Source organism: Rhinopithecus bieti, unplaced genomic scaffold, assembly GCF_001698545.2.
Source record: "Rhinopithecus bieti isolate Rb0 unplaced genomic scaffold, ASM169854v2 scaffold_20150, whole genome shotgun sequence".
In the NCBI taxonomy this organism is placed as follows: Eukaryota; Metazoa; Chordata; class Mammalia; order Primates; family Cercopithecidae; genus Rhinopithecus; species Rhinopithecus bieti.
Window position 1 is genome coordinate 4,749,860 of NW_016810565.1, and position 23,171 is coordinate 4,773,030.

The window sequence follows — 23,171 nt, forward strand, 5'->3', positions numbered from 1 at the left end:
GGGAGGGGAAAGGAGAAAGAGAAGAAGGGAGTCAGATGGCAGAGGTGTGAATCCCAGCTCTGCCACTCCCTGGCTGTCTTCACTGTAAACCCTGGACAGGGCCCACTGGGGGCCGTGGCTGCAGTGGGTATTGACAGTGCCTGTTGCACAGGAGCGTTCAGTAAGGAAAGTTCCTTCCACTGACTTCTCTCTCCTTCTCACCCTGCTTGTCAAAAGCCCCCTCAGGATTTACCCAGCACGAATCCATCTTACCCAAGTGCCTTTTCAGTGTGGGCATTAAAGCAGAACTCGTTTGAAGACTTTCCTTATGAGCTGGAATCATTTCTCACAGCCTTTCAACGATAATGAATTGACAGGAATTCTAACCTGATTCCAACCAAAGGACACAGTGATAAAGTTAAATCTATTTCAGCACAAATTGCATGTCAGAAGTAGATTAAAAAGCCACCTCTTTATCCAGCCCCACGGCTTGGGGCTCAGATAACCTTGGGGCTCTGTCCTCTGTGTTGGCTGACAGAGGCCCACCCGCTGTGGGGAGTCGCAGTTCCAGTGGGCAAGCAGTCTGGAAGCCCTCTCACTGAGCACGAGCCCACCCTGAGGCCCCTGTCCCTCGGCCACACAACCGTATACAGCTTGTGGCTGCGTGCCCACCAGAGAACCTTCCCCAGGGAGAGAGCTACCAGCTCACCTCAGGGTGGTGATACAAGAAACGCACCTGTTTCAAGGTCTGTTAGGTGCAGGGCGAAGTCAAAGCCACCGCTGAGGATGCGCCGGCCACAGGGAGCCCAGCGGGCAGCCCGCACTGCCTCTGTGTGCAGGGAGTATGTCTGCAGGCAGTGCCCGGAGTCCACGGCGTTCCATACCTGTAGGCAAACACAGACGGCACCAGGTGTCACAACAAGGGCCTGATCTACAGGACTCAGCTCCACCCCTCTGTAGAAAGAAAAAGGTCTCGGTGGAATTAGATTCCCATTATTTTACCATCAAATCTATATCTAGATGTTAAACTTTTCATTGCAGAAATGTAAAGGCTTGGGATTGGTAAGTTGGGAGGATCATTTCCCCAAATTTTTTCTGGGGTTAAGAAAACAGCATTCTGGACGGGTACGGCAGCTCACACCTGTAGTCTCAGCACTTTGAGAGGCAAAAATGGGCAGACTGCTTGAGCTCAAGAGTTCGAGACCAGCCCAGGCAACATGGTGAAACCCTGTCTCTACAAAAAATTAGTTGGGCATAGTGGCACATGCCTGTAGTCCCAACTACTCAGGAGGCTGAGACAGGAGAATTGCTTGAGCCCAGGAGGCAGAGGTTGCAGTGAACCATGATTGCACCACTGCACTCCAACCTGGGTAACACAGTGAGACTCTCTCAAAAGAAAAGAAAAAAGGAAAACAGCATTCCTGTGTCTGCCAGTCACCTACCCAGCCCTTCCCACCTGCTTCATCCCTGCGGTTGGGAGGGAGTCCTGGGCCCTCAGCATTCACAGCCCTATCCCAGGTTCACCTGCGTCCCTGGCATCTTATCCTGGGCTCCCCTGCATCCCCAGCATCTTATCCCAGGCTCACCTGCATCTCTGGCATCTTATCAGGCTCACCTGCATCCCTGGCATCTGTCCTGCCATGGACACTGCCCAAGGCCAGGCTATTTTCATGGTTCTGCTATAAGACTGAGATCCAAAAAGGAACCTGCCACACTCGTATTTACAACCAGTCAAAGTACAAATATCTGTCATAGAGGCAGCTGTCCTTTTGTTGGGGGAGAGAAGGTGCTATCTCTCCTTCCCACCCTGGCCTTCCATGAGGATATGAGGTTATGAGGTTCATGGGAGAAAACCCTGTTACACTCAATGACTTCTGAAAAATTATCTAAGATATCAAGTATAAAACTGCATGTTCCCAGAGCCAGGGCCACACCATGTGAGAGCCCCTGAGCTTAGCTTTCCACCAGCTCTCCCAGCAAATGCTGCCAAATACACCGTGCAGCCCAGGGGAACAGCCACAGAGTTCGGAATACGTCAGGGTAGGCCCAGGGCCTGACACACAGAGGTACTCAGCAGTGCTAGTCCCCTACCTTCTTGTCACTGCAGGATGAGGGCAATGCTCTCACCTACCACCCAGGTAGCTCAGAGGCTGAACCCGAGCAGAAGAGCACTTGCAGCCAGCATGTGGGAGTCAGAACTAAGTGCCTCCCACCTGATACAGCTGCTGGCAGGCCTCCAGCCTTGGCTGAGTGGCTTTGCCTCTCTGGGCCTCAGTCCCCCTCTCCCTGAAGTGGGGATAAGAAGGGCGTCACCCCAAGGGCAGTGGTAAAGGCTGAGGAGGTAATGGCTACACAGCACATGGCATAATGGCTGGCACATGGCTGAACGTGGATTCCAGACCTGTTCCATTAGGAAAACCAAGCTTCATTTTCTTTAATAAGAGAAAAACCCAAACAAAGCACACCCATGCACTTCTACAAACCTGATCCCAGGGGTAACCTTCTCATTAAAAATGAGAAAATTCAACCTGCCAAGTCCTGAATGTTCTCAGAATGCAAAGGATCAGAGCTCTGAAACCTTGTTTCCTGGGATTATGTAAATGTCTACACTTAAGAAAACAAAAGGTCAAGAGTAGCCTTCAAAAAATGTGAAGAGAGCTCGGTTTCTTTCTTCCTCACTAAGGGTCAATAGCTGGGGTCTCAAACTGAAAAAAATCAAGAAACAGCAGTATTTACTTTTAGAAACACGACACAGCCAGAAGACTTCAAAGTGGAGTGAGAATTCATGGGAGGGAGATGGGGCACAGGGAACTGCTGCCTTCCAAAAATATGTACGAATATGAGTTTAATTTTATTTAAATAGTAAAATAAACTAGATCTACAGGGTTCACATGGTTAAACAGTAAAAAAGTTAATATTAAATACATAAGTCAAGCTGCATATATGAAGTACAATGCCATTTAAGTTTTTACATGAAACACCACCTCGTACCCATTAGGGTGGCTGCTATTTCAAAAAACAGAAAACAAGCATTGACAAGGATGTGGACAAACTGGAACCCTTGTCCACTGCTGGTGGGCATGTCAGATGGTGCAGCCACTGTAAAAAACAGCATGACGGTTCCTCAAAAAATTAAATGTAGAATTACGACATGATCCAGTCATTCCACTTCTGGGTAAATGCCCACAAAGCTGAAACCAGGGTCTCAAAAAGATCCTGTACATCCATGTTCATAGCAGCATTATTAATAACAGTCAAAAGAGGGGAGCAATCCAAGTGTCTACGGACAGATGAATGAATGGTAAATGTGTGTTCTATCCATACAGTGGAAGAGTATTCAGCCTTAGAATGGAAAGAAGCCTTGGCACTTGCTACAACATGGATGAAACTTGAAGAAATTATGCTAAGTAAAATCAGCCAGACACATAAGGACAAATACTATATAACTGCACTTATATGACGTACCCAGAATAGTCAAAATCATAGAGATAGATAGAAAGTAGAATGGTGGTGGCCAGGGCTGGGGGAGGGGGAATGGGGAGTTGTTTAATGGGGACAGAATTTCGGTTTTCCAAGATAAAGAGTTCTGCTGACAGATGGGGTGCAGGCTGTACAACACTGTGAATGTGCTTAATGCCACTGACCTGTATGCTCAATAACGGTGAAGATGATCAATTTAATGCTGTGTATGCTGCCACAGTTTTTAAAAATACATGTACAAAAAAAAAAGAAAAAAAAAACAGATCTCATTTATTTGTGAATTTGTAGCCAGGCTATAAAAACATGCATGAGGAGGGTCATCACTCCTGGGAAGGGAGGGAGAGGGGTAAGGCTAGAGGAAAAAGCTATGAACACTAAGCAGCAGCTCTTCCAAAGAGAGGGTGGAGCATGTAGGGGAGAGCAGATAAGGCAGGGGAGATGAGATGGGGTAGGGGAGAGGAGATGGAGTAGGGGATATGAGATGGGGTAGAGGAGATGAAATGGGGTAAAGGAGATGAGATGGGATAGGGGAGAGTAGATGAGGTAGGAAAGAGTAGATGGGATAGGGGAGAGCAGATGGGGTAGGGGAGAGCAGATGGGGTAAAAGAGATAAGATGAGATGAGATGAGATGAGATGAGATGAGATGGAGTAGGGGACATGAGATGGGGTAGGGGAGGATGAGATAGGGAGGGGAGGGGAGGGGAGATGAGGTAGGGGAGATGAGATGGGTGAGAGGATGAGATGGGGAGGGGAGATGGGGTAGGGGAGGTGAGATGGCGTAAGAGAGGTATGATGGGGTAAGGGAGGTATGATGGGGTAGGGGAGATGAAATGGGGTAGGAGAGAGTAGATGGGGTAGGGGAGGTGAGATGTGGTAAGGAAGGTGTGATGGGGTAGGGGAGATGAGATGGGGTAGGGGGGATGAGACGGGGAGGGGAGGGGAGATGAGGTAGGGGAGATGAGATGGGGTAGGGGAGGTGAGATGGGATAAGGAAGGTGTGATGGGGTAGGGGAGAGTAGATAGGGTAGGGGAGGTGAGATAGAGTAGGGGAGAGTTGATGGGGTAGGGGAGGTGAGATGGGGTAGGGGGAGTAGATTGGATAGGGGAAGTGAGATGGGGTAGGGGAGATGAGATGGGGAGGGGAGGTAAGATGGTATAAGGGAGATAAGGTAGAAGAGGTGAGATGGGGTAGAGGAGGTGAGATGGGGTAGGGGGAGATGAGATGGTGAGAGGTGATGAGATGGGGTAAGGGAGATGAAATGGGGTAGAGGAGATGGGGAGGGGAGGCGAGATGGGGTACAGGAGGTGAGATGAGGCAGGAGAGATGAGATGGGATAGGGGAGAGAAGATGGTGTAGCAGAGAATAGATGGTGTAGGGGAGGTGAGATGGGGACAGGAGATGAGATGGGGAGGGGAGATGAGATGAGAAGGGAGATGAGATGGGGTAGCAGAGATGAGATGGGGAGGGGGAAATGAGATGGGGTGGGGGAGGTGAGATGGGGAGGGGAGGTGAGATGGGGTAGGAGAGATGAGATGAGGAGGGGACGGGAGATGGGGTAGGGGAGGTGACAGGGGGACAGGAGATGAGATGGGGAGGGAAGATGAGATGAAGAGGGAGATGAGATGAGGAAGGAGATGAGATGGGGAGGAGAGATGAGATGGGGAGCAGGAGGTGAGAGGGGTAGGGAAGGGGAGATGGGGAGGGTAGTTGAGATAAGGAGGGAGATGAGATGGGGTAGGGGAGAATAGATGGGTTATGGGAGATGAGACAAGAAGGGGAGATGAGATGAGGAGAGAGATGAGATGGGGTAGTGGAGAGCAGACAGGGTAGGGGAGATGAGATGGGGAGGGGAGGGGAGATGAGATGGGGTAGGGAAGATGAGATAGGGAGGGGAGATGAGATGGGGTAGGGAAGATGAGATAGGGAGGGGAGATGGGATGGGGAGGGGAGATGAGATGGGGAGGGGAGATGAGGTGGGGAGGGGAGATGAGATGGGGTAGGGGAGATGTGATGGGGAGGGGAGAGGAGACGAGATGGGGAGGGGAGAGGAGATGCGGAGGGGAAGATGAGATGAGATGCGGTAGGAGAGATGAAATGCACTGGGGTGATGAGATGGGGTGTGGGAGATGAGCAGAGGGAGAGATGGAAATGCTCTGAAGAAAACATGCCCAAATGTTTCCTCTGAAACTCATTCATTTATTCATTCATTCAACAAAGATTTCCTGAGGACCTGCTATTAGCCAGGCATTGTGCAACAGTAAACAAATAAGACAAAAATCTCTGCCTTCAGAGTTTATATTCTAGTGACGGAGACAGACACTAAACAAATAAAAATCCATAGTCCTTACGGCAGTGGTGAAGACTGATGTATTAAAAAGTAATCAGGAAAGGGCTCTATAAGGCTAAGGAAAGGGGCTGAAATGGTGGCCAGAGAGGACCTCTCTGAAGAGGTGACTTTGGAGGAAGTCCTGAAGGGGTGAGAAAGCCAGCTATGCAGAAATTGAGGGAAGAAGCTTCCAGGCAGGGACAGGAGTATGCCTGGCATGGCCAAGCAACAGCAAGAAGGACTACTGCAGCTAGAGAAGTGAACAAGGCTCAGGATTGGCAGGGAGGTGGTAAGAAAGGGACGAAGTCGGAAAACCACAAGCCATTGGTGCATCCCAGGGTTCTGCAGGTGGAATGGAAGGGAATGCAGGCTGGTTCCACTCCAATAGGACCACTCCAGCTGCCATGCAGGGAGGAGAATGAAGGGCAAGGGAAATGAAGGAAGACGATCAGGAGGCTTCAGGAAGAATCCAGAGAGAGAGGAAATGGTTTGGACCAGTGGGAGGCAATAGAGAAGTTGCCTGCCTTTGAGGGTAGAACCAACAGGATTTCCCTGGACTGGAGGTAGGATATGAGGACAAGGGAAAAGCCCAGGACATATTCAAAGTTCCTGGACCGAGCACTGAAAGGGGTGGAGTTGCAGGGATGGGTCAGCCTGCAGAAAGGGTAAGTTTGAGGGAAGGAGGACCTGGAGCTCAGTTTTGAATGACAGAGAGCAGACAGTATAAAGACTCATCCCATACCAGTGTGATGTTCAAAAGAGAGGTCCAGGGCAGAGGCTGAGCTGTGGATGCCATTGTGGAAATGGTGCTGCAGCCATGAGCAGGATGAGCTCTCCCAGGGAGCAAATGCAGACAGGACAGAGAGGAGTCCCACATTTCAACCCCAGGACTCCAAAGTTCACAGGTTGGGAGCCGGGGAGGAGAAGGAGAAACCAGAAAGGAGTCTAAGAAGAGGCCAGTGAAGTGGAAGAAAAAAAAGAACGGAAGAGGAGAGTCCTGGAAGGCTAGAGAAGAGAGTGTTTTGACAAAGAGACTGGTCACCATGTCAAATGCTGACGGGTGGGTCCACTGAGAACAGACACCTGGGGATTTGACAATCCCAGTGGCAGGTGTATGGGTATCTGTTACCTTCTATACTTTTGAGTATGTTTAAAACACTTCATATTTAAAATAAAGGGTTAAATTAACAAGAGGAAGAGGAGGCGGAGAAGAAGAAAAAAGGAAGGGAGAGAAGAAGTGATGGAGGAAGTGGGGAGAGGAGAGAAAAAAACACAGGATGGGAAATGGAGAGGGAGGAGAAGAGAAGGGAAAAAGGAAGGAAGGAGCAGGGGGGAGAGGAAGAGGGAGAGGAGAAGAGAAGGGAAAAAGGAAAGAGCAGGGGGGAGAGGAAGAGGGAGAGGAGAAGAGAAGGGAAAAAGGAAGGAGCAGGGGGGAGAGGAAGAGGGAGAGGAGAAGGGAAAAGGAAGGAGCAGGGGGGAGAGGAAGGGGGAGAGGAGAAGAGAAGGGAAAAAGGAAGGAGCAGCGGGCAGAGGAGAAGAGAAGGGAGAGGAGGAGAGGATGGAGAGGAGGAGAGGAGGGAGCGGGGAGGAAGAACATGGTAGTCATGCAAGAAAGAAGAAATTACAAAAAACTTGAACTCTATGACATCCAAGGCCAAAAGCAGCAAACCAGAATGTTTGAATTCTTGTCCAGGGGAACTCCCGAATCAGCCACGGAAACATGTAAGGAAGATCCATCAATCTGTAAATCATCTGACAAGTTTCCCCTGAAGTGAAAAATGCTCACTTGGCTCTCCTAGTAGATGCACAGACAACGATAGCATCTGAATCAATGCAGACCAGTCAGCTACCTCTCAAAGCTACCCAGGGTGAAGGAGGGAAGAATCTTTGCCAATCGGTCTCCTTAATTGAATTTAATGTTCACTGTCAGGTTTTAAAGATTAATTCCCCAACATTGAAGCAGACTGAAGTGCGGGCCTTTTTTCAATTAAGTAATTAGAGATCCCAAACTGCCTTCATAGAATTAAGGAGTTAAATCTTCTGTCAAATGTTCCAAGATGATTTCATGTATTAACTAGAGACATTCTTTGTGTCCGACAAAAGTAACAGATTTGAAAAGAACATGACAAGTAAAATATGGTGCAGTCACTTGTCGTTGCTGTATTTACCACGGTTTCTGTGTCCTTGTTACCAAGACATGGCCCCACCAGAAGTTCCTCACAGTCTCCAAAGATTGAATAAGTACTGATCTAGCCACAGGTCATGTCCTTCCTGCCTGCCTGCCTTTTGTTTTTGGTTATAAAAAATACAGTCTTCTTGTAAATTATTCAAACTATACAGAAGTGCAAAAACAAAATCCCATAGGAAACAGCTACAGGATTGTTGTTTCTCTGATTTCATTGGAAATATGTGTGCTCTGCCCAAAAAAAAAATAAAAATACAACAAAAATAAGAGTCATCCATAACCCCATCACCTAGCCGTCAAAATTCTGGTGAACCTTTGCCTCCCATGTGGCCCTATCCTACTCACTCTTATCTCAGAGACCCTCCTAGTCAGGCCTGGCTCCTGGCCTCATCCCACCTCTTGACAGTCCCTGTTGCCCCAGAAAATAATTTTAGAGACCATTCTCAAACTCACACAGCTCAGCACAAGCCTGTGCAACCAGTGCCTAACCCTTTACCAAATGGATGGGATCAGTCCATTTGCCAAATCTTTGAGAATCCTCCATGATGTTTGTGTTCTAAAGCTGGAATTGCATTGATTCTAAAACATTTGGGAAAACACCTTAATAATATTGAGTCTCCCATCCATGAACAGATGTCTCTCTCCATTTATTTAGGTCTTCTTTAATTTCCCTAAGCAACAGTTTGTGGTTTTTTAAGTGAAAGAATCTTGAATGTCTTTTGTCAAATTTATCTCTAATTATTTCATAGTGTGACACTATCATAAATGGTATTAACTTTTATTTTCAGATTGTTCATTTCTCGTATGTAGAAATGCAATTAATTTTGTATATTGACCTTGGATTCTGCCACCTTCCTAAACTCACTTTTTCGTACTAGAAGCTTTTTAAAATAGATACAGTGCAATTTTCTTTTCTTTTCTTTCCAAGTCAGGGTCTCGCTCTGTTACCCAGGGTGGAGTGAAGTGGTACGATCATAGCTCACTGTAAAACTTTGAACTCCTGGGCTCAAGCAATCCTCCCACCTCAGCCTTCCGAGGATCTGGGACTGCAGACACACGTCACCTGGCTAATTGTTTTATTTTATTTTGTAGAGATGGGGTCTCACTACGTTGCCCAAGCTGGTCTCAAACTCCTGGCCTCAAATGATCCTCCTGCCACAGCTTCCCAAAGGCTGGATTACAGCCTGAGCCTCTGTGTGCAGCCTGGAAGTGTATATAGATAATCATGTTATCTGCACACAAAGGCAGTTTTACTTCCTCCTTTCCAATCTGGATCCTTTTCTTATCTTGTCTTATCACACTGGCAATCTCCAGCAGAATGCTAAATAACTATGGGGAGAGTGACACCCTTGCCTATTCATGATCTCACTGGGAAAGCAGTCAGTCTTACACTGCTACAAACAACACTAGAGCTAATGTTTTTGTTGGTACCCCTTATCAGTTCAAAGGAGTTCTCTTCTATTTCTAGTTTGCTAAAAGTTGGGTTTTTTTAATCATTAATGAATGTTGGGTATTGTCAAAAGCTCTTTTGGCATCTATTGAGATGTTCATATGGTTTTTCTTTCATAATTAATCATTAATATTATAGTTCAATCATTAATGCTGAGTTACATTGATTTTCAAATGTTAAGGCAAGCTTACATTCCCAGAACAAATACTACTTGGTCATGATATGCATATACATAGTTGGATTGATTTGCTAAAATTTTATTTAAAAATTTTGTATCTATGTTCATGAGAGATATTGGTCTCTTGCTTCCTTCTCTTATGATGTCCTTTTCTTGGTTTGATACCAGGGTAATAATGACCTCACAGAATGAGTTGGGAAGTGTCTCCCTTCTTTGCTATTCTGGAAGAGTGTGTGTGTGTGTGTGTGTGTGTGTGTGTGTGTGTGTGTATCCGTTTCCCAGGGCTGCCATAACTACAGTACCATAAACTGAGTGGCTTAAACAACAGAATCTTGTTGTCTCACAGTTCCAGAAGCTAGAAGTCTGAAATCAAGCTGTTGGCAGGGTTGGTGCCTTCCAAGAGCTCTGAAGGAAGGATCTGTTCCAGACCTCTCTCCTTGAGTTGTAGATGGCTGTCTCTGTATTCACATAGCGTTCTCCCTTATAGAAAGGGGAGATTCACAGATAGATATTCATAGAGAGAGAATTGGATAGCACGCACCCTAATGATCTCATTTTGACTTGATTACCTCGGTCATGACCCCATCTCCAAATAAAGCTACATTTTGAGGCACTGCGGGTTAAGATTTCAAAATATAAATTTGGAGTTGGGGGTAGGTACAATTCATCCCATAACAAATTGGTATAATTCTTCTTTAAGTGGTAGAGTTCACTAGCAAGTTTTCAACTGGAATTTTCTTTGTGGGAAGGTTTTAATCATGAATTCAATTTTTTAAATAAATATGAGGCTTTGGGGGTTATCTATTTATTCTTCAATGAGCTTTTATTGTTTGGGTCTTTCAAGGAATTTTTCCATATCATCTAAGTTGTAGAATTCATTGGCATAAAGGCATTGGCATAAAGGTGATCATAACATTACCTTAGTGTCTTTTAAATGTCTGTAGTATCTATAATTAGGTCACTTCTCTCGTTCCTAATATTAGTAATTTGTAATTTTTCTCTGTTATTTCCCATGAGTCAAGCTAAATATACCTTTCATTGGTCTCAAAGAACCAACTTTTTGTTTCACTGATTTTCCTCTACTATTTTCTATTTACCATTTCAGTTATTTCTGCTCTTATTTTATTTGCTTATTTGGGTTGAATTTGCTTTCCTTTTCTGGTGTCTTAACGTAGAAGCTGAGATCACAGATTTGAAAATTTCTTCCCAACTAATATAGACATTTAATGCTATAAATTACTATCTGAGCACTCTTCTAGTAATGTTGCGCAAATTTTTTATATTGTGTTTTCATTTGCATTCCATTCCAAATACTTTCTAACAACTCTGTTTCTTCATTGACCCATGGGCTATTTAGAAGTGTGTTAGTCTCCAAATATTTAGAAATTGTTCAGATATTTTTGTTACTGATTTTTAATTAAATACCATAGTAGTCAGAGGATATACTTTGAATGATTCCAATCTTTTTAGATATACTGAGACTTGTTTTATATGGTCTCTCTTGGTGGACATTCCATGGGCAATTGAAAAGAACGTATATTCTGCTGTTGTTACATGGAATGTTCCATAAACGTCAATTAAGCCAAGCTGAGTGACAGTGTTGTTCAAGTCTTGTAAGTCTTAACTGATTTTCTGTCTACTTGATCTATTGATTATTGAGAGTGGGGTGTTGAAATCTCCAACTATAATTGTGGATTTCACTATTTCTTCATTCAGCTTCTGTCAGTATTGCTTCATGTATTTTAGAGCTCTCTTATTATTTATGTAAATATTTATGCACCTAATGTTTATGCAGCTGACATTACACACCTAATGTTATGTCCTTTGATGAACTGACCTCCTTGTTGTTATGAGTCTCTTTATCCTGGTACTATTCTTTGCTCTGAAATCTGCTTTGTCTATGTTAACTCCAGCTTTCTTTTATTACTATTAGTATGATATATCTTTTTCTATCCCTTTACATTTAATCTTTTTGTGTCTTTATATTTAAAGTGGGTTTCTTATAGGCACTGAGTCTTGACTTTTTATCCAACTTAACAATCTTTGTCTTTCAAATGGGGTGGGTAGACCATTTCATCCATAACTGATATGGTTTGGGTTTAAATCTTGCTATTTGTTTTTATTCCATCTGTTCTTTGTTCCCTCTTTCGTAATTTTTTTGCCTTCTTTTGCATTGAATATCTTGTTATTTTATCTCCCATTGTTAGACTTATAACCATAAATCTTCGTTTTGTTTTATTACTAGTTGCTTGAAGGTTTACAGAGTACATCCTTAGCTTATCACAGACTACTTGCAAGTAATATTATCGCTTTTCCTATAATATAAGAACTATAACAATAATATACACAATCTCCTCCATCCTAGCCTTTGTGCTATTGTTACTGTGTATTTTACATCTACATATGTTATAAACGGCACAACACATTATTATGTTTTTACTCTAAACAGTCAATCATCATTGAAAAGTGATTTTTAAATAAGAACAAAAAACATCTTACATTTTCCCACACATTTACCATTTCTAGTGCTCATTATTCCTCTCTGCAAATGTTGATTTCTCTCTGGCATCATTTTCCTTCCGTGTCAAGGACTCCCTTTATTAACATTTCTTATAGTGCAAGTTTGCTGATGGCAAATCACTTCAGTTTTAAAATGCCTGAAAAAGTAATCTGCCTTTCTTTTTTAAAAGGTATTTCACTGGATATTAAATTTGGGGTTGATAGTGGTTTTGGTTTTGGCTTTTCCTTTCAGTGCTTTCAAATGGTGTTCCACTGTCTTCTGGCAGTATTTCCAATGAGAAGTTTGGGTCACTCTTATCTTTGCTCCTCTGTAGTAATGTGCCTTGTTCCCCTCTCTGGTTACTTTTAAGTTTTTTTTTTTTTTTCCCCTTTAACAGTAGTTATAAGAAATTTCAGGCCAAGTGCGGTGGCTCACACTTATAATCCCAGCACTTTGGGAGGCCGAGGTGGGTGCATCACTTGAGGTCAGGGGTTCGAGACCAGCCTGGCCTATATGGTGAAACCCCGTCTCTACTAAAAATACAAAAATTAGCTGGGCATGGTGACAGGCGCCTGTAATCCCAGCTCCTTGGGGGCTTCGGCAGAAGATTCGCTTGAACCTGGGAGGCGGAGGCTGCAGTGACCCGAGTTCACACCACTGCATTCCAGCTTGGGTGACAGAGTGTGACTCTGTCTCAAAAAACAAAAAGAAAAGAAAAGAAAAAAAAAACTTCATTATGATATACTTTGGTGAACTTTTTTCTTCATGTTTCCTGTGCCAGGGTTTCATTGAGATTCTTGAATCTATGGATTTATGATTTTCATCAAATTTAGAAAACTTTCAGCCATTATTTCTTTAAACATTTCTTCTGTTCCCCCCTTCTTTGAGGACTCCACTTTCACATATATTGGGTGAACCTGAAGTTGTCCCACAGCTCACTGATGATCTGTTCTTTTTTCCCCCAAGCTTTTTGCTCCCTGTATTTCATTTTGGATAGCTTCTATGTCTTCAAGTTTGCTAACCTCTTTTATAGTTTCTGATCTGCTGTTAATTCCATGTACTGTGTTTTTCACTGAAGACTTTGTTTCATCTCTAGAAGTCCAATTTGGATCTTTTTTGTATTGCCCATGTCTCTTCTTAATAAGCTCATGCTAGTCCCTACCTTTTTGCATATATGTAATATGTTTATAATAGTTGGTTGAATAGTTCTTGTCTACTAATTGTATCATCTGTGCCATTTCTGGGTCTGTATCTATTGACTGATTTTTCTTCTCATCATGGTTCATATTTTTTCACTTCTTTGCATGTTTTGTAATCTCTATTTGGATACTAGACACAGTAAATTCAGGAGGCTGAGTGCTCCAGCCTGGGTGGCACAATCACAGCTCACTGCAGCCTTGAACTCCTGGGCTCAAGCAATCCTCCCATCTCAGCCTGCCGAGTGGCTGGGACTACAGGTGCACATCACCATGCCTACCTAACTTTTTGAGACAAGGTCTCACTGGTCTTGAACTCCTGGCTTCAAGTGATCCTCCTGCCTCACCCTCGCAAGTAGCTGGGAATACAGGCATGCACTACCATGCCTGGCTTCACATTCATTCTTGAAGGATACAGAATCATGAGTTGACATGTTCGTAGTTTTCTATCTTTAAAGGTGCCATCAAAGATACCCCACCTCCTCAACTCCACCTCACACCTGCCATACACATACTCCATTACTCCATTTCAGTCAAATCTTCCCCGCACCCAGCCTCCTGATAGGAATATTTAGGAGAGTGAGGAGATCCAAGTATTTGTTTTATGGGTGAGCCATTGTGTCACAGATAACAAGAAGGCCAGCAGTGATCTACAAACTGATCTCATTCACTGTATGTATGAACTTTAAAGATACCATTTTTAGTTTTCTATCTTTAAAGATCCCATTCCATTGTCTCTGGACTCCATTATTTCTGGTGAGAGGTGAGTAGTTTTTCACGTGATTATTCTCCTCCACGTGACATTCTTTTTTCTCTGACTGCTTTCAAGATTTTCTCTTCATCTTTGGTCTGACTACCATATGCCTAGGTGTGGTTTTCTTTGTGTTTTTCCTGTTTGCAATTTGCATGGTTGGAATTGTTTTTCTTCTAAAAAAGAAACTCGCCAAATTTGGGGCATTTCCTGATATTATTTGTTCAAAATATTTTTCTTTCCCATTCTCTCCCTCTTCTCCTCTGGAACTCAATTATTTACATAATAGATTTTCTGATATTGTCCACAGTTCTCTGAGTATCTGTCCTTCTTCTCCTCCATCATTTTTCTCTGTTTTAAGGTTGAATACTTTTTATTTATCTATCTCTAAGTTCACTGGCTTCGTCAGCTCTCTCTGTTATGGAATCTGAATGGTGAATTATTAATTTCAGATACTGTATTTGTCAGTTCTAGAATTTAACACTTGTTTTTCTTGTAGCTTCTGTTTCTCTCTGAGATTCCCCATTGTTTTACTTGTTGTGAAGATATTTTCCTTTGTGCCCTTCAGCACATCTATAATACCTGTTTTAAAATACTTGTCTGCTAATTTCAACATTGGGATCATCTTGGCGATAAGCTCCTTTGATGGCCTTTCTCTTGAATATAGGCCCCCTTTTCCTGTTTCTTGCTTTATCTAGGTATTTTGGATGGAATACTGAACATTACAAAATGTGTGTTACCTCTAAATTTTTTTATGCTCCTCTGAAGAATATTGATTTAAAAAAAAAAACAGGCAGCTAACCTGGCTCTACTCAAATTTCAAACTCTGTTTCCCCTGCAGTGTGCAGCAGCAAAAATTTCTATTCCGTTCTCTTTGCCTTAGTTGAGCTGCTTAGAGTCTGCATTCAGAGATTTGCATAGAGTTTAGAGACACTTTCCAGCTTCTGTGGTTACCCCAAACTCTGTCCTCTGGCTCTTCAAGCCAGTAACACTACAGGTTTTCTATACAAATTTTTAGCAGCCTGTCTGGCACAGACTGGAGCCTATGCTTAGACAAAACAGACAGACAAAAACATAAAAGTCAGAAACTCATCCAGTATCATTTCCTTCTTCGGAGGGTAGACTTCTGTCCAGTCTCTGCCTGCTTTTTTTTTGCTCTTGAATACCTTCAGGTAGTTTTGTTGTTGTTGCCGTTGTACAGTTTATAGTTGTTAGCTGTGGGAGGGTTAGTCTGCTGGAACTACTGCTTCATTACTGGAAGCCAAACCTAATTTTCGATTTTAAGCATCTGTTTTGCAGTAATTAAAAAGTAATACTTCACCCCACCTCCTCATCTCCACCCTCACACCTGCCATACACGTACTCCATTACCCCATTACTTCAGTCAAAATCTTCCCCACACCCAGCCTTCCGGTAGGAATGTTTAGGAGAGTGAGGCGATCAGGGTATTTGCTCTGTGGGTGAGCCACTGACCACCACCACCACCAGCTTCACAAAAATTTGCAGAGAACCTGGGAACACTTCAGGGTTTCTAGGATACACGGTATGGGAGTTTGAGCCAATTTCATTTGCATCTCCAAGGGCAGGGTACCCAAGTTGATATCTGGGTTACAAGGGGCTCCAATTTGCAGAAATAGCAAGAACAAAAGCAGCATTTTCATTTTACACCATCTTCCTAAGTGCTTCCTAAAGTGTTTTCTATACCAAATGATGCAAGGTCTCTCAAAGTAAAGGTTGAGGAGAAACTCGATCAGAATCTGTAAGTACATGAACATTCATTATACAGAGAATTCCAAGAAATTATTCTCTCTATTCAATAAGGTCAGAACAAAGGGAAAGAATTTTAAATGTCAACAGAAGATGTAAAAGGGCAAAGAAGAGTTTTCTTAAAGCAAAAAGGATTAAGAGCAAGACATATCACAGAGGGAACTGAAGAGAGTGTGGAGAGCTGGAGGCAGGGGTTTCTGGGGGCCATCAGCTACACCTGCCTCGCAGAGTGGGAAGATCCCTCCACAGCCTGCCCGGCCCCCCAGCAGGTGCAGAGCCTGTCCAATGGTGGGAGTACAATGGTCTCAGAAAGAGCCAGTGCAACTTCTGAAAGCATCATAATCTGGGACTTCATATCCAGGACATTTGAAAGCATCCTAATCCAGGGCATTATTCTAGGACCGCCTCCAGGTAACAATCATCATGTATTGAGCATGTTACTACATGCCACACATGCTTTTCAGCACTTTACAATTGAGTTAGTTGAGTGAACCGAGTTAACTGAATTAACTCAATCCTCACCACAGCCCTATGAAGTATAAAATTAGGTCTGTTTTACAGATGAGGAAACTGAAGCATTGAGAGGTTGCCTGTCCCAGGCCATACTGTGAGAGGTGGGGCAGGCACTTGGACCAAGGCACTCTGGCTCGAGAGTCTGCAGGCTCCAGCACCACTAACGCTCTTCTACCTCCCACCTGCAATACCCCTCAAGGTCCAACCCACTGCCCTAATCCTGTGCTCCGGAGAAATACAACTCAAAGCCAGACTAACCCCTCTTCCTACTGCCAGCCTTTAGGTTGTCTCATGGTGAGTTCCCCACTGAATCCCTGTCTCCTAGTTTGATTGTCTAAAGTGCCGAGGTCCTCTTTTACGCCCTTCCCCATCACTCATCAGCTCTGTCAACCCAGCCACTTCTCTGCGCTTCTGTGGCTCCATCCTCTGAGCACCGTCCTCTCTCCTCAGCACCACTGCAACAGCCTCAAAACCGATGTCTGAAGTTTCACAGGATGAAAGTGTTATGGAGAGGATGGTAGTGATGGCCACACATAGATACACTATGAATGAATCTAATACCACTCAACTGTATGCTGAAAATGTAAGATGGTACATTTTATGTGTATTTTACCACAGTAAAAACGTTTTTGAAAAAAATAAAAAACTAATTAGCCAGGCATGGTGGCGGGTGCCTGTAGTCCCAGCTACTCAGGAGGCTGAGGCAGGAGAATGGCGTGAACCCAGGAGGCAGAGCTTGCAGTGAGCTGAAATTGCGCCACTGCACTCCAGCCTGGGCAACAGACAGAGACTCCATCTCAAAAAAAAACACAAAGAAAAAAACAAAAAACTGGTATCTCAGCTTCCACTCTTGCCCTACAATCTGCTGCCACACAGCAGCCAGACTAGACCTCTGCATCAGAGTCGAGTTATAGTCCCCCACCTCACAAACTCTCCAGTGGCTTCCCATCACACCTGGAATAAATCCTGTGTCACCTGGCCTGACTCCACTCTAGCAGCACGGCCTCCAGGCCTGTCACACTCCGGCACCTTCCCCCTCAGCGCCGGGGCACCCGCTACTTCTCTGTCCAGGTGCTCTTCTCTACCCAGCCACTGGGCTTGCTCAAGTCTCTACTCAGAGAGATGTTCCCTGAACCACACGATCTAAACACTGCTCCTCTCATCACTCCACTTCATCTTAGCTGGCTCTACTTTTCTTCAAAGCATTATGTTACTGCCTAACATATTTATTTATTTGCTTGTTTGTTGTTTCTTTATTTCTCCCACTAAAATGTAAGTTCCATGGGGTAAAGACACTATCTCTTCATTATCTGTTTTATTTGCTTCTATATCCCCCAGTGTCTTGAACAGAGTCTGGTATATACTAGAAGTCCAGTGTCTCTTGAGTGAGTGATGGCATTGATGGAATAAATGGATGGACGGATGGATGGAGGGATAGATGGAGGGAAAGATGGATGGATGGATGGAATGGATGGATACATGAATGAATGGAATGGAATGGAATGGAATGGAATGGAATGGATGAATGAATGAATGACATGGAGGGATGGGTTATGAATGGATGATGGATAGATGGATGGATGAATGAATGGAATGAAATGGATAGATAAATGAATGGGATGGAGGGATGGGTGATGAATGGAGGATGGATGGTTAGATGGATGATGGATAGACAGAAGGATAGATGGACAAACATGTGGACAAAAGAATGGCTATCCTAGCTTTGGGTCATCTGCAGATTGGAAAGCAGACCTCCCTTCTATAACATTACCCAATTTATTTATTATTAAGCTGTGGAAAAGAATGCTAAGTACAGTACCCTTTAGTCATGAGAGACCCCTTCTATTCTGAGAGTAAATAATTAATTCTCAGAGTTGAGTGCTCTTGTTCAACAAGCCATAGGTCATCCAGTTGGACTGTACGACCTGGTAGATACCTCTTTATCTCTCTCACCTTCTCAAGAACAGTCTGAACCTCTCTGGCACCACAAGGACCTTAGGCTGGTTCCTGCTCTTCTGTAAAACAAGGATGCGATGCAATCACAAAGGCTCTAAAGGCCTGAGGCTCTGAATGTCAGCACCTTTCCAAATCAAGACACACTCAGCCTCTGGCCTCAATACACATAGATCCTATAAGTCTAATAGTTCATATAAGAATAAATGAGCCAGGCATAGTGGCTGATGCCTGTAATCCCACCACTTTGGGTGGCTGAGGCGGGCAGATCATTTGAACCCAGGAGTTCGAGACCAGCCTGGGGCAACATGGAGAAACCCTGTCTCTACTACGGTGGCACACAACTCTAGACCCAGCCACTTGGGAGTCTGAGGTGGGAGGATCACCTGAGCCCAGGAAGTCGAGGCTTCAGTGAGCCATGATTGTGCCACTGCACTCCAGCCTGGGTGACAAGGTGAGACCCTGTCTCAAAAAAAAAAAAGAACGAATGTTTTGGCGAATGAATGCTGGCTCCTGACAAGCATGTCTGTCTTTTAATCCTGCAAGGCCGTGAATTCTACTGCCTGCCTGGTGTTCATTTTCTCTTTCTCTAGTATAAGCGTCCCTCCCCAACTCAGTCACTATGGTACATGGGGCTTCCAAAACTACCTTTTTTCACTCTTGGAAAATGGGTTTTCTGCTTGGGCACCTCTAGTCTCCCAGCTCTCTCCCAGTCTCTGTAATTTCTCAGCACTCTAACGTGGATCGGCACAGCTGGAACCCCTGAGGTCTAAAGCCTGAGCTGCTTTCACATTGTTAGGTGTTCTTTCACACCTGCCTCACCCGTAGGGACTGTGAAGTGCTTTGGGGGCTGCATGTCACATCTTCCCTTAAGCCACAGACCTCTTTCCTCCTCGGTGTGCTTAGTCTGCACACAGTAAGAGGGGCTCTGGACTGCTCCTACTCTCTTATCCTAAGACATACTCCCTCTCTCAATAACTGGGAGGAAGAAGAGGTTGTGACCTGATTAGAATGAGTAGCAATAATGTTATACCTTTATTTTTGTGTATCACTTTCCACATTCATGTGCCCCTTACACAAACCTGCAAGGCTGCCAGGGAAACTGTCATCTCCATTTTACAGATGGGCAAAGAGAGACTTACAGTGATTGGGTGACTCATTCACTCGTTAGGTTTGTTCAACAGATATTTACGCCAGTCTGCTATCTGCCAAGAAATTTGCTCACTGCTGGAACTGCTAGAGAAGAAAATAGCTCATGAGAGTCTAGTGGAAGAGAAAGATATTAAGCAACACACAAACAGCTCTTCTAACTCAGACCAGTGCTGTGGAGAACAGAACTGGCTCCAGGAGATGACAATAGCAGTTGGAACGGATTCACCTTGATTTCCACTGGTGAGGTCGGCAGGCTTCTCCGGAGGAAGGGGTGAGGTGGAGAGGGCCTGAGCAAGGCATAGTCACACAGCCTGGGGGACTGAAGGCCAGTGTGGCTGGATCCCTGTGTGAAGGAAGAAAGCAGCAAGAGGGGACAAAACGCAGATCACTCAGGCCTTGGCAGACACTTGCAAAAGTTTGGAATTTTTCCCTCCATGTAAAATGGATGGGTTTTTAAGCACTGGAGCAAAGTGATAATCAGATTTTGTTTTAAAGAGCACACCGGCTGCTATAGGAAAGGCCAGAATAACACAAGGTGACCAGCAAAGAGGGTGTGCAGAGGGGACAGAGCAGGCCTGGGCCACTGGACTGTGGACGCACTGAACACCCAGTTTAGAGAAGAATCACTGGGACTTGCGGGTGGATCAGAGGGGAGTGAGGCAGAAGAGCAGCAGAGGAGAAGGCAGTGTGTCGTGGCACATGGCGGAACAGCAGGAGAGAGCCCCCTTCCGATCACACCCTAGCAGAGGCAGGGAGAGCCAGAACCTGGGACACCTCATTCCTATGACCACATGATGGTGCCATCTCTAGAAGTGAGGGCAGACGTCACCTAAGCCAGGACAAGGAGCTGCATTAAAATCACTCTGTCTGCATCATCCATGTGCGGGGACTCAGGGATGCTCTTGGCAATTACTGAGTGGGGGCTCCTGGAAGCATTATCTGATTTCGTTCTAATAGCCTCCAACTTAACTCCTTCTGAAGGCCCAGTCTGGGCAGGGTGTCCTGGCTGTCACACATAGCCATGTCCCAGGACACAGACCTCCTGAGCTCAACTTTTCCAGAGACCCAGCTGAGACAGCCTCTCCTACCATCATGCAACAGGCAGCCAGGGCAGGGCCCCAGAATAGAGGTGACCACTCTCAGAAAGTGAGGTTGCGCGGGTCCTGCTGCCATGGCAACCGCCACAGGCCAGCACCAGGCTGTCTCTGCTCCCCAAGGAGGCCTCCTAGGGCAGCCCTGTGGACAGGCTCCAGCAGGCCCATACCATTACCAAAGCCACGGTTCTCCCTGGCCCTCCCTGATGGGGTTGGGATGGAAGTGATTGTTTTCATCAAGATTTCTCAGTTTGCATAAAAATGAGTACTAACCCTTTGCTCCAAAAATTCCATCCAGAAGCCCAGTAAGGAGTGCTCTCCCAGCCTTCTAGCCATAAGGCCTTATCTTGCCAAGCACATCCCAGGGGCTTAGGCGGGTGTAAACAGCTACAGTGGGAAAGTCAGTGGCTGAAACCAGAGGCCCCACTCACCTGCCCAGCCTCATCTCCCATCACGATCTTCCTTGCACGCCACTTTCTAGCCATGTTTCCCAAACTCACTCTGTTCCTTGAACCTCCAGCCTTACATATGCCTTCTCTCTGTTTGAAGTACATTCCTCTGTCTCCAACTGGTTGGCTCCTACTCTTCTTTCCTGTCTCCCATGAGACACCCCTTCCTCCAGGAAGCCCTCCTGACTCCTGTAAGCCAAGTTAAGGTCCAGTGGATGTTCCCACAGGTCTCCATGCAGCTAGGTAGACTGCATTGTTTCTCCACCTCCAGTCATTGCCCTGTTCTTTTACATGTAATGTTTTTCTGGTTGTGAAAGAAACAGTGCATTTTTATAATGACCCCCTCACCACCACAAGGCTATGGTTTATCTAGACTGCCACATGCCCACACTGCCAGGTGTTTATACAGGTGATGGAGTCCTGGCAGTGCCCCTCACTCCTCTGAGATAGTGTAACTGGGCCACTATACAGATGAAGAGAATGGGGCTCCTAGTAGGAAAGAAGTTGCCCAAGGTTATACAACAAGCAGGTTAGTAGGCCCACAACTCACGGCCAGCATACATGTGCTTCTCTTTCTGGGGTGCTTCTCACCTGGGGACCAGGTGTCACCACCCTGGGCAATGGCTAAGATACTGAAAAGGAACAGAGGTGACACTGGATCTAATCCTTGCACTCAAGCACAGGTAAACCCTGCAACCTGCTGGCAGTTTCCAGAGTATTTTTCTATGCAGACACTGTTTCTCCTGAGAGCCTACTAAATGTATAATCTGGCATCCTGCTTTCTTCACTTAACAGCTTCCAATGTTCCTAAAATCTTCTTTTTTTCTTTTTTTTTTTTTTTTTTGAGACGGAGTTTTGCTCCTGTTTCCCAGGATGGAGTGCAGTGGCACGATCTCGGCTCACCACAACCTCCGCCTCCCAGCTTCAAGTGATTCTCCTGCCTCAGCCTCCGGAGAAGCTGGGATTACAGGCAAGTGCCAACACGCCTGGCTAATTTTTTGTATTTTCAGTACAGACGGGGTTTCTCCATGTTGGTCAGGCTGGTCTCGAACTCCCGACCTCAGGTGATTCGCCCGCCTCAGCCTCCCCAAGTGCTGGGATTACAGGCGTGAGCCACCGCACCCAGCCCGTTTTTTTTTTTTTTTTTTTTTTTTTTTTTTTTTTAAGTGCAGTTACTCATCAATTCCCAAAGAAAAGAGCACAGATTTGGCAGAGGCCTTGAACTTGACCATTTTTCCCTGGTGCCAATAGCTCTGTGCACACAGCAAGAGGATTTAACAGCCTGATTCAGCACGGTGGGAAGGAGTAAATTGCTTAAGTCTGGGAAATACATTACCTCAATCTCGCAAATGGTTTTTGAAAATCATTAGGCCACAGAAGTGTCATTCTGCAGGCCTGGCTTTTGCTGCCTCCCCCATCTGCTCAGTACCACCTACCTCACCACGTCTGGTGCCACCAAACAGAGCACTCAAGTCTGGGTGACAGCTGGCTGAGCCCCTTGGCCCAGATTACCCCAACATCCCTCCTGAAACACAAGTAAAATGTGACCTCAGGCTCCCCAGTTTGTTCAAGTCAGAGATCGGAAAAGAGCTGCAGACACTTGGCAAAGAGCAGTCCCTCCTCCGCCGCAAGGCTGGCACCCCCATGCCTCTGCACCCCCACACCTCAGCACCCCCCTACTACCCAGCACTGCTGCTAACTCGTGGGAAATGGTCTTTGTGGGCTCCAGGTTGGTGTCCAAAAATAAAATCGGAGTAGATTTATGGGTCTCCAGTCCATTTCTGAGAAACAATCCCCAAGTTTAATCGCTTCTAAAAAAGCCACCTAAGTCAGGACAAATGGAGCAGCTTCCAGTAGTCTCCAGTTCACTCAACACTGCTGGGCATCCAAGCTCATGCGCAAACCTGGGGTGCTTTTGGGTTGAATATGCAAGGTTCCCTAACAAACTGCACTTAGAATGCATTAGCTGTTATTATAAATGGAGCCCAAAAAAATTCTAATAGCATTGAATTAGTCTGTATAATTATATTACTTCAATGAGCACGAAATTATTTTACCGACAAAAGTTTAACAAGTGATTCTAAAGGATTAAGAAGAATCATGTGATGGGATAATAATGATGACTCTGTAGGACTTAGTCAAGGATTTCTGTGGCCACAGCCTATAATTTTCAGAAGCTGCCTGGCCATATAACTA

General features: G+C 45.1%; 1 protein-coding gene across 4 annotated transcripts in view; it reads right to left on the reverse strand.

Moving 5' to 3' along the window:
- WDR25 (WD repeat domain 25) overlaps positions 1 to 23,171 on the reverse strand; it is a 155,810-nt gene that overhangs the window by 59,724 nt on the left and 72,915 nt on the right. For all 4 annotated transcript variants that reach the window (XM_017892290.1, XM_017892289.1, XM_017892292.1 and 1 more), the window contains exon 3: positions 716 to 863. In XM_017892290.1, the coding sequence (XP_017747779.1) occupies positions 716 to 863 (148 nt within the window). The remainder of the gene's footprint in view (positions 1 to 715; positions 864 to 23,171) is intronic.